This window comes from Salvelinus namaycush, unplaced genomic scaffold, assembly GCF_016432855.1.
Source record: "Salvelinus namaycush isolate Seneca unplaced genomic scaffold, SaNama_1.0 Scaffold1499, whole genome shotgun sequence".
NCBI lineage: Eukaryota > Metazoa > Chordata > Actinopteri > Salmoniformes > Salmonidae > Salvelinus > Salvelinus namaycush.
The window spans coordinates 22,500-35,000 of record NW_024058229.1 but is presented as its reverse complement, the minus strand read 5'-3'; the positions used below and the strand labels follow the sequence as shown (position 1 = coordinate 35,000).

Here is a 12,501-nt window from a genome sequence, read left to right as displayed (position 1 = left end):
AGGTTATAGCAACAGTATTACTCGCTATTACCATTAATAAACATGTTATGAGCTTGTAATAAGTGTTTATAACAGTGTGCTGACCTGTTCTGGTGCGTGGCCACTTGAGGGAGCTCATGAGTCTCCTCATTGTCTGGTACCTGGTGTCACAAGTCTGTCTGTTGAAACAGTACCATCCACCTACACAGACCAACAACATTACACACAGCACCATCCACCTACACAGACCAACAACATTACACACAGCACCATCCACCTACACAGACCAACAACATTACATACAGCACCATCCACCTACACAGATCAACACCATTACATACAGCACCATCCACCTACACAGACCAACACCATTACATACAGCACCATCCACCTACACAGACCAACAACATTACATACAGCACCATCCACCTACACAGACCAACAACATTACATACAGCACCATCCACCTACACAGACCAACAACATTACATACAGCACCATCCACCTACACAGACCAACAACATTACACACAGCACCATCCACCTACACAGACCAACAACATTACATACAGCACCATCCACCTACACAGGCCAACAACATTACATACAGCACCATCCACCTACACAGACCAACAACATTACATACAGTACCATCCACCTACACAGACCAACAATATTACATACAGCACCATCCACCTACACAGACCAACAACATTACATACAGCACCATCCACCTACACAGACCAACAACATTACATACAACACCATCCACCTACACAGACCAACAACATTACATACAGCACCATCCACCTACACAGACCAACAACATTACATACAGCACCATCCACCTACACAGACCAACAACATCACATACAGCACCATCCACCTACACAGACCAACAATATTACATACAGCACCATCCACCTACACAGACCAACAACATTACATACAGCACCATCCACCTACACAGACCAACAACATTACATACAACACCATCCACCTACACAGACCAACAACATTACATACAGCACCATCCACCCACACAGACCAACAACATTACATACAGCACCATCCACCTACACAGACCAACAACATTACATACAGCACCATCCACCTACACAGACCAACAACATTACATACAGCACCATCCACCTACACAGACCAACAACATTACATACCGTACCATCCACCTACACAGACCAACAACATTACATACAGCACCATCCACCTACACAGACCAACAATATTACATACAGTACCATCCACCTACACAGACCAACATTACATACAGCACCATCCACCTACACAGACCAACAACATTACATACAGCACCATCCACCTACACAGACCAACAACATTACATACAGCACCATCCACCTACACAGACCAACACCATTACATACAGCACCATCCACCTACACAGACCAACATTACATACAGCACCATCCACCTACACAGACCAACATTACATACAGCACCATCCACCTACACAGACCAACAATATTACATACAGTACCATCCACCTACACAGACCAACAACATTACATACAGCACCATCCACCTACACAGACCAACAACATTACATACAGCACCATCCACCTACACAGACCAACAACATTACATACAGCACCATCCACCTACACAGACCAACAACATTACATACAGCACCATCCACCTACACAGACCAACAACATCACATACAGCACCATCCACCTACACAGACCAACAACATTACATACAGCACCATCCACCTACACAGACCAACAACATTACATACAGCACCATCCACCCACACAGACCAACAACATTACATACAGCACCATCCACCTACACAGACCAACAACATTACATACAGCACCATCCACCTACACAGACCAACAACATTATATACAGCACCATCCACCCACACAGACCAACAACATTACATACAGTACCATCCACCTACACAGACCAACAACATTACATACAGTACCATCCACCTACACAGAGAAGAACAACATTACATACAGCACCATCCACCTACACAGACAACAACAACAGATATCAACATAGCACTAGGGCCAGGATTCAATCCAAGGCCGGTTATAGAGCAGCGCACTGGTCAGTCGACTGAAATTACCTTTTAAAGGTAATTTCCCTGCAGTTTGTGCAGCTCACATTCACGATAAACACAGTGATTGTCAACTGAAAACGTACATTACCTTTAAGAGGCATATTGTCGGCTGTTCAGTGCTCTGTCCTGTAACGTGCCTTGGATTGACAAATACAGCTGACAAATAGCAGAGGATTTGTAAGTCTTAAACCTCAACTCACCCTCCAGGAATATCAGCCACCTCCTGCTGCCTTTAGAGTCCCTGATGTAGTACCTATACGGGACAATACAAAAACAAACTGTTTTACAAGTGTGTGTGTGTGTGTGTGTGTGTGTGTTCCCCCTTTTCTTCTTCAAAGTGGGCCATCTGACAGAATCACATAGTTCAGTGTCAATTGGGGGGGAAAAAAATTATTAGACTGGGGGGAAAAGGCAGTGTTGGCAGACCCCGACACACACACACACACACACACACACACACACACACACACACACACACACTAACACACACACACACACAGAGAGAGTATGTATTTCTGAGCCTCTACATTCACACACACAGAGGTTGGGTTTGTGTTATAGACCGCTCCAGAACAGTTGGTTGGGTTTGTGTTATAGACCCGCTCCAGAACAGTTGGTTGGGTTTGTGTTATAGACCGCTCCAGAACAGTTGGTTGGGTTTGTGTTATAGACCCGCTCCAGAACAGTTGGTTGGGTTTGTGTTATAGACTCGCTCCAGAACAGTTGGTTTGGTTTGTGTTATAGACCCGCTCCAGAACAGTTGTTTGGGTTCGTGTTATAGACCGCTCCAGAACAGTTGGTTGGGTTTGTGTTGTAGACCCGCTCCAGAACAGTTGTTTGGGTTCGTGTTATAGACCGCTCCAGAACAGTTGGTTGGGTTTGTGTTATAGACCCGCTCCAGAACAGTTGTTTGGGTTCGTGTTATAGACCCGCTCCAGAACAGTTGGTTGGGTTTGTGTTGTAGACCTGCTCCAGAACAGTTGGTTGGGTTTGTGTTGTAGACCCGCTCCAGAACAGTTGGTTGGGTTTGTGTTATAGACCCGCTCCAGAACAGTTGGTTGGGTTTGTGTTATAGACCCGCTCCAGAACAGTTGGTTGGGTTTGTGTTATAGACCCGCTCCAGAACAGTTGGTTGGGTTTGTGTTGTAGACCCGCTCCAGAACAGTTGGTTGGGTTTGTGTTATAGACCCGCTCCAGAACAGTTGGTTGGGTTTGTGTTATAGACCCGCTCCAGAACAGTTGGTTGGGTTTGTGTTGTAGACCGCTCCAGAACAGTTGGTTGGGTTTGTGTTGTAGACCCGCTCCAGAACAGTTGGTTGGGTTTGTGTTATAGACCCGCTCCAGAACAGTTGGTTGGGTTTGTGTTGTAGACCCGCTCCAGAACAGTTGGTTGGGTTTGTGTTATAGACCGCTCCAGAACAGTTGGTTGGGTTTGTGTTATAGACCCGCTCCAGAACAGTTGGTTGGGTTTGTGTTGTAGACCGCTCCAGAACAGTTGGTTGGGTTTGTGTTGTAGACCCGCTCCAGAACAGTTGGTTGGGTTTGTGTTATAGACCGCTCCAGAACAGTTGGTTGGGTTTGTGTTGTAGACCCGCTCCAGAACAGTTGGTTGGGTTTGTGTTATAGACCGCTCCAGAACAGTTGGTTGGGTTTGTGTTATAGACCCGCTCCAGAACAGTTGGTTGGGTTTGTGTTATAGACCCGCTCCAGAACAGTTGGTTGGGTTTGTGTTATAGACCCGCTCCAGAACAGTTGGTTGGGTTTGTGTTATAGACCCGCTCCAGAACAGTTGGTTGGGTTTGTGTTATAGACCCGCTCCAGAACAGTTGGTTGGGTTTGTGTTATAGACCCGCTCCAGAACAGTTGGTTGGGTTTGTGTTATAGACCCGCTCCAGAACAGTTGGTTGGGTTTGTGTTATAGACCCGCTCCAGAACAGTTGGTTGGGTTTGTGTTATAGACCCGCTCCAGAACAGTTGGTTGGGTTTGTGTTATAGACCCGCTCCAGAACAGTTGGTTAGGTTTGTGTTATAGACCGCTCCAGAACAGTTGGTTGGGTTTGTGTTATAGACCCGCTCCAGAACAGTTGGTTGGGTTTGTGTTATAGACCCGCTCCAGAACAGTTGGTTGGGTTTGTGTTATAGACCCGCTCCAGAACAGTTGGTTGGGTTTGTGTTATAGACCGCTCCAGAACAGTTGGTTGGGTTTGTGTTATAGACCCGCTCCAGAACAGTTGGTTGGGTTTGTGTTATAGACCGCTCCAGAACAGTTGGTTGGGTTTGTGTTATAGACCGCTCCAGAACAGTTGGTTGGGTTTGTGTTATAGACCCGCTCCAGAACAGTTGGTTGGGTTTGTGTTATAGACCGCTCCAGAACAGTTGGTTGGGTTTGTGTTATAGACCGCTCCAGAACAGTTGGTTGGGTTTGTGTTATAGACCCGCTCCAGAACAGTTGGTTGGGTTTGTGTTATAGACCCGCTCCAGAACAGTTGGTTGGGTTTGTGTTTTAGACCCGCTCCAGAACAGTTGGTTGGGTTTGTGTTATAGACCGCTCCAGAACAGTTGGTTGGGTTTGTGTTATAGACCCGCTCCAGAACAGTTGGTTGGGTTTGTGTTATAGACCGCTCCAGAACAGTTGGTTGGGTTTGTGTTATAGACCGCTCCAGAACAGTTGGTTGGGTTTGTGTTGTAGACCCGCTCCAGAACAGTTGGTTGGGTTTGTGTTATAGACCGCTCCAGAACAGTTGGTTGGGTTTGTGTTATAGACCGCTCCAGAACAGTTGGTTGGGTTTGTGTTGTAGACCCGCTCCAGAACAGTTGGTTGGGTTTGTGTTATAGACCGCTCCAGAACAGTTGGTTGGGTTTGTGTTATAGACCCGCTCCAGAACAGTTGGTTGGGTTTGTGTTATAGACCCGCTCCAGAACAGTTGGTTGGGTTTGTGTTATAGACCCGCTCCAGAACAGTTGGTTGGGTTTGTGTTACAGACCGCTCCAGAACAGTTGGTTGGGTTTGTGTTATAGATCGCTCCAGAACAGTTGGTTGGGTTTGTGTTATAGACCCGCTCCAGAACAGTTGGTTAGGTTTGTGTTATAGACCGCTCCAGAACAGTTGGTTGGGTTTGTGTTATAGACCCGCTCCAGAACAGTTGGTTGGGTTTGTGTTATAGACCGCTCCAGAACAGTTGGTTGGGTTTGTGTTATAGACCGCTCCAGAACAGTCCTTTAGGCTTCTGCTTTGAACTAAACTTGAAACATTTGGCTCTAGCTTCCAGCTAAAACACCCAGACAGACAGAGCCCATTCAGATACCTAAAACACCCAGACAGACAGAGCCCATTCAGATACCTAAAACACCCAGACAGACAGAGCCCATTCAGATGCCTAAAACACCCAGACAGACAGAGCCCATTCAGATGCCTAAAACAGCCAGACAGAGAGCCCATTCAGATGCCTAAAACAGCCAGACAGAGAGCCCATTCAGATGCCTAAAACAGCCAGAGCCCATTCAGATGCCTAAAACAGCCAGACAGACAGAGCCCATTCAGATGCCTAAAACAGCCAGACAGACAGAGCCCATTCAGATGCCTAAAACAGACAGACAGACAGAGCCCATTCAGATGCCTAAAACACCCAGACAGACAGAGCCCATTCAGATGCCTAAAACAGCCAGACAGAGCCCATTCAGATGCCTAAAACACCCAGACAGACAGAGCCCATTCAGATGCCTAAAACACCCAGACAGACAGAGCCCATTCAGATGCCTAAAACACCCAGACAGACAGAGCCCATTCAGATGCCTAAAACACCCAGACAGACAGAGCCCATTCAGATGCCTAAAACACCCAGACAGACAGAGCCCATTCAGATGCCTAAAACAGCCAGACAGACAGAGCCCATTCAGATGCCTAAAACAGCCAGACAGACAGAGCCCATTCAGATGCCTAAAACAACCAGACAGACAGAGCCCATTCAGATGCCTAAAACAGACAGACAGAGCCCATTCAGATGCCTAAAACACCCAGACAGACAGAGCCCATTCAGATGCCTAAAACACCCAGACAGACAGAGCCCATTCAGATGCCTAAAACACCCAGACAGACAGAGCCCATTCAGATGCCTAAAACACCCAGACAGACAGAGCCCATTCAGATGCCTAAAACACCCAGACAGACAGAGCCCATTCAGATGCCTAAAACACCCAGACAGACAGAGCCCATTCAGATGCCTAAAACACCCAGACAGACAGAGCCCATTCAGATGCCTAAAACAGCCAGACAGACAGAGCCCATTCAGATGCCTAAAACAGCCAGAAAGACAGAGCCCATTCAGATGCCTAAAACAACCAGACAGACAGAGCCCATTCAGATGACCTAAAACAGCCAGACAGACAGAGCCCATTCAGATGCCTAAAACAGCCTTTCAACAGGGGCCTGTTTGGATGCCTATATCAAAGGAACCCAGGGCCATTATATGAATGATTGGATTAGTGTAATGTGTGTAGAAAGTCCTCACCACAGGAGAGTTACACTACACTCAGTCAGACTGATCACTAGTGGTCCGGCCTGGCAGACACACAGACACACACATAAACAAGGGACACGTCTTTGGGCTGCATGTGTGAGGTTGTGTGAAACACACACACACTCATGTGCTGTTATGAACAGGCAGGTGCTGGTATGAACAGGCAGGTGCTGGCATGAACAGGCAGGTGCTGGCATGAACAGGCAGGTGCTGTTATGAACAGGCAGGTGCTGTTATGAACAGGCAGGTGCTGGCATGAACAGGCAGGTGCTGTTATGAACAGGCAGGTGCTGGCATGAACAGGCAGGTGCTGTTATGAACAGGCAGGTGCTGTTATGAACAGGCAGGTGCTGTTATGAACAGGCAGGTGCTGTTATGAACAGGCAGGTGCTGGCATGAACAGGCAGGTGCTGTTATGAACAGGCAGGTGATGGCATGAACAGTTCACACACAAACTCCTGCTCCTGTTCTGCAGCTATCCATCTCCATTAGTGAGAGATATGCCAGATGTTTTAGGTTAAAGAGGATTAACTGTGTCTCTACTGGACAGCTGCTGGAAAGGAGAATGGAGAGAGACAGAGACACTGACAGACAGAGAAAGAGAGAAAGAGAGAGCTCAGAGACACTGACAGAGAGAGAGAGAGACACTGACAGACAGAGAAAGAGAGAGAGAGAGCTCAGAGACACTGACAAAGAGAGAGAGAGACACTGACAGACAGAGAGAGAGAGCTCAGAGACACTGACAAAGAGAGAGAGAGACACTGACAGACAGAGAAAGAGAGCTCAGAGACACTGACAGAGAGAGAGAGAGACACTGACAGACAGAGAAAGAGAGAAAGAGAGAGCTCAGAGACACTGACAGAGAGAGAGAGAGAGACACAGACAGACAGACAGACAGACAGACAGACAGACAGACAGACAGACAGACAGACAGACAGACAGACAGACAGACAGACAGACAGACAGACAGACAGACAGACAGACAGACAGACAGACAGACAGACAGACAGACAGACAGACAGACAGACAGACAGACAGACAGAGACTAAGAGAAAATGAAGTCTTATATATAAAAATGTGACTTTTAACTTTGGGTTGCCAGATTGAACATTTAAAAATGATGCGGGAAAGAGTAGAAAGGGGGCGCCAGGTTGGGTTCAAGTAGTTCAAACAAATCAACATCAGAAGCTTCATTTGTAATTAAGAAACACAGGGAGAGTAAATTCCTCACATCCTCAGACACATTGTTCTTAATAACTCCCCGTGGCTGTGGAAAAGTACTCTCCCCCCTCACACTGTATGGGTTTTACACACACATGCCAATGGCAGCAGGAGAAGTGTAGCCTTAACGGCAGTGATCCACTATACAGATAGCCACGCTAGCTTCGCCCTTGTGTGGGTGTTAGCAAGCATGCTAGCTACGGCTAGGTATCAACAGCTAATCCAGTCCGGGCTGGAAGTTATAGTGAGGTTCGATTGGTCAATCAAGATGCAATGTTGTGGAGTATTTGGATAAAGTTCAGTTTATTCCAATTTAGGTCCCGCCCTGTTCACGTCCTTCGCCCATTTTCGCATTACCCAATGGTCCCCCACCCGCTTCACTTCCTGCATCGACAATGAATGGATATTGGTTGTTTCATCGCCCACAACGTGCTGGATGGATCTCTGCAGTAACTCTCGAGGCAGACTGTGTGGTTGAGAGAGGGTTGGATCTCTGCAGTAACTCTCGAGGCAGACTGTGTGGTTGAGAGGGTTGGATCTCTGCAGTAACTCTCGAGGCAGACTGTGTGGTTGAGAGAGGGTTGGATCTCTGCAGTAACTCTCGAGGCAGACTGTGTGCTTGAGAGAGGGTTGGATCTCTGCAGTAACTCTCGAGGCAGACTGTGTGGTTGAGAGAGGGTTGGATCTCTGCAGTAACTCTCGAGGCAGACTGTGTGCTTGAGAGAGGGTTGGATCTCTGCAGTAACTCTCGAGGCAGACTGTGTGGTTGAGAGAGGGTTGGATCTCTGCAGTAACTCTCGAGGCAGACTGTGTGCTTGAGAGAGGGTTGGATCTCTGCAGTAACTCTCGAGGCAGACTGTGTGGTTGAGAGAGGGTTGGATCTCTGCAGTAACTCTCGAGGCAGACTGTGTACTTGAGAGAGGGTTGGATCTCTGCAGTAACTCTCGAGGCAGACTGTGTACTTGAGAGAGGGTTGGATCTCTGCAGTAACTCTCGAGGCAGACTGTGTGGTTGAGAGAGGGTTGGATCTCTGCAGTAACTCTCGAGGCAGACTGTGTACTTGAGAGAGGGTTGGATCTCTGCAGTAACTCTCGAGGCAGACTGTGTGCTTGAGAGAGGGTTGGATCTCTGCAGTCACTCTCGAGGCAGACTGTGTGGTTGAGAGGGTTGGATCTCTGCAGTAACTCTCGAGGCAGACTGTGTGGTTGAGAGAGGGTTGGATCTCTGCAGTAACTCTCGAGGCAGACTGTGTGGTTGAGAGAGGGTTGGATCTCTGCAGTAACTCTCGAGGCAGACTGTGTACTTGAGAGAGGGTTGGATCTCTGCAGTAACTCTCGAGGCAGACTGTGTACTTGAGAGAGGGTTGGATCTCTGCAGTAACTCTCGAGGCAGACTGTGTGGTTGAGAGAGGGTTGGATCTCTGCAGTAACTCTCGAGGCAGACTGTGTACTTGAGAGAGGGTTGGATCTCTGCAGTAACTCTCGAGGCAGACTGTGTGCTTGAGAGAGGGTTGGATCTCTGCAGTAACTCTCGAGGCAGACTGTGTGGTTGAGAGGGTTGGATCTCTGCAGTAACTCTCGAGGCAGACTGTGTGGTTGAGAGAGGGTTGGATCTCTGCAGTAACTCTCGAGGCAGACTGTGTGCTTGAGAGAGGGTTGGATCTCTGCAGTAACTCTCGAGGCAGACTGTGTGGTTGAGAGAGGGTTGGATCTCTGCAGTAACTCTCGAGGCAGACTGTGTGCTTGAGAGAGGGTTGGATCTCTGCAGTAACTCTCGAGGCAGACTGTGTGGTTGAGAGAGGGTTGGATCTCTGCAGTAACTCTCGAGGCAGACTGTGTGCTTGAGAGAGGGTTGGATCTCTGCAGTAACTCTCGAGGCAGACTGTGTGGTTGAGAGAGGGTTGGATCTCTGCAGTAACTCTCGAGGCAGACTGTGTACTTGAGAGAGGGTTGGATCTCTGCAGTAACTCTCGAGGCAGACTGTGTACTTGAGAGAGGGTTGGATCTCTGCAGTAACTCTCGAGGCAGACTGTGTGGTTGAGAGAGGGTTGGATCTCTGCAGTAACTCTCGAGGCAGACTGTGTACTTGAGAGAGGGTTGGATCTCTGCAGTAACTCTCGAGGCAGACTGTGTGCTTGAGAGAGGGTTGGATCTCTGCAGTAACTCTCGAGGCAGACTGTGTGGTTGAGAGGGTTGGATCTCTGCAGTAACTCTCGAGGCAGACTGTGTGGTTGAGAGGGTTGGATCTCTGCAGTAACTCTCGAGGCAGACTGTGTACTTGAGAGAGGGTTGGATCTCTGCAGTAACTCTCGAGGCAGACTGTGTGCTTGAGAGAGGGTTGGATCTCTGCAGTAACTCTCGAGGCAGACTGTGTGCTTGAGAGAGGGTTGGATCTCTGCAGTAACTCTCGAGGCAGACTGTGTGCTTGAGAAAGGGTTGGATCTCTGCAGTAACTCTCGAGGCAGACTGTGTGGTTGAGAGGGTTGGATCTCTGCAGTAACTCTCGAGGCAAACTGTGTGGTTGAGAGGGTTGGATCTCTGCAGTAACTCTCGAGGCAGACTGTGTACTTGAGAGAGGGTTGGATCTCTGCAGTAACTCTCGAGGCAGACTGTGTGCTTGAGAGAGGGTTGGATCTCTGCAGTAACTCTCGAGGCAGACTGTGTGCTTGAGAGAGGGTTGGATCCGTCGTGAGAAATTAGCAAGTTGTGGTTGGAGGGATAAGCGACGGTTGTAATTTTCTCTGCTGGTTGTCAGATAGAGCAGGCGTGCGTGCCCAGAGCCTGTCTGCCTGGCCCTGCATGGCCTCGCGCACCGCAAGTGAGGGTCTATTGAGAGGTCTCTTGTGGTTTGGGATGTTGCTGACACACACAGTCACTTCGATGGAGAGCGGAGACACTCACAATTGCTGGTGTCCTGATTCTCTCCCTCTCTCGTTCTCTCTCTCCCTCTCTATGTAAAGTGATGTGGGTCTGAGGTCTTTACTTGGGATAGAGTGGGATCACGAGAGGTTCCGTTGTGATGAGTCAACTGAATCTCGCTCTCTTTCTGGTTCTCTCTCGTTGATTCATAATGGAATAGTCATCTTAAAGATGAATAGCAAACTGTGTAATTAGGGTCTATTCTATTCTTCAACCTTCAGTTGACTTGTGAGCTTGTTCTCACACTGGAGAAGACAACAATTCAACTGGCAAAAGGCAGTCTTTCTCTCTCAACACCTGGCAACCATGGTGTGAAACAACATAAGGATTTCAAAGCACTACTTCCCAAAGTCAATTATCACAGTTATTTGACCAAAACATTGGTATTTCACACTGAGCATAACCACTATTTTCTTCCCGTGAAGAAATCGGCCCATGTTTGTTCTATTGGTCACTATCAACCTATAACTGTCATGGCGCTTTCATGCAGGGCACCTGTCTCGGCTGGAAGTGGATCTGAGAGGACAACAGGGCTTCGGCTTTGTGGAATGTTTTTACTTTCACACCTTCTTTCATCACAATCATCCATTAGCGTCGCTACATTCTGTTCTAATATAGCGTCCCCTCCTCAATTTCACGTCTCTCTCCAAATGCGCAATATCATGACGCACGGCCTAGAAAGCCATTTGGATAAAGCCAAAGGCAACAAGGATAGTAGCCTAAAAGAGGATGAGATTTGTCCCTATAGACTGATCCGAAGTCAGTCTTGCGTTTTCCCTTCAAACGGTTGAGGTTATTTGGGTTTGGAGAGCATAAACTGATCCTAGACCTGTGACGCAAATAAACGGCACTACATAAACAACCAACCAACCAAAGCTATACATTGCCTGTCGCCTGCTGTACATGAAAGGCATTGTTTTCACTGTGGCCTCGCGTGCTCTCCTTCAGCAAAATGTCTTTTGTCAAACGTTCCATTGATGAGAGGCATCTGATCTCGCGGTCCGGGCTCCCTCTCGAGCTCCGACATAGATCTCAAAGAGCGCCCGTCCTCTGATCTTGTCATTTTTTAATCCATTTTGGTCACATCCGGATTGACATGAAGGGCAGGAAAAGTTGTTGTGGTGGTGATAGATGGACTGGCTTTCATTCAGCCATTGAGAGTTTGATAGACAACTGGAAAGATGTGTCAAAGTCAATACGTACAACAAAAGTATGTGATTGTCATGTGAGTTTAGACTACTTGTGAAAAGTTGAAAAGTGAAGTTTAGGGCGACTTTAATTCAGGCCAATTCAGAATTTAAACGTCGAACTTTAAAGTCTTCCACTTACCCAGCTGGGGATCCATCGTTACACGTCGCAGAGGAATTGTCCAAGAAGTGCAGCCTCATGTCCTGGTCCAGCTTCTGCGCCGAGCACGGGTACAGCGACTGCGCCAGGTTTTTAATTTGGGTCATAAAGTTGTCCATGTTCCCCTCGACGGCGGTGAAGTCTAACGGGAAGCTCTCACTGGCTCCGGTCCCCTCTACTACCCGGTCCCTGTATGTTAACGTTGGGGACGGCATGGCTGAGGCTCTCCGGTGTTGCGCGCGGCTGCCCCGTAGCTTCCTCGCCTCTCGTGCACCAATGTGAAGAAGACCCAACAACAAAGCGGAACGCAGCAACGCAAGAGTCCCTATAGGCCTACTTCTCTCAGTACTTTGGCTCGTCATTTCAAAAACCTTAAGAGGGAGGGGGAAAAACGACTTAATAGTTCC

The 12,501-nt window shown here is 48.1% G+C and overlaps 1 protein-coding gene across 1 annotated transcript in view; it reads right to left on the bottom strand.

Annotated features, from left to right (window-relative positions):
• Window positions 1-12,249, bottom strand: part of LOC120036873 (palmitoleoyl-protein carboxylesterase notum1a-like) — a 23,503-nt gene extending 11,254 nt beyond the window's left edge. Inside the window, exons 1-3 of the mRNA XM_038983169.1 lie at window positions 12,077-12,249; window positions 2,292-2,344; window positions 85-180 (exon numbers count right to left, since the gene is read on the bottom strand). Of these exons, the coding sequence (XP_038839097.1) occupies window positions 85-180; window positions 2,292-2,344; window positions 12,077-12,213 (286 nt within the window). The 5' untranslated portion in view covers window positions 12,214-12,249. The remainder of the gene's footprint in view (window positions 1-84; window positions 181-2,291; window positions 2,345-12,076) is intronic.
• Between the last annotated feature and the right edge of the window lie 252 nt (window positions 12,250-12,501).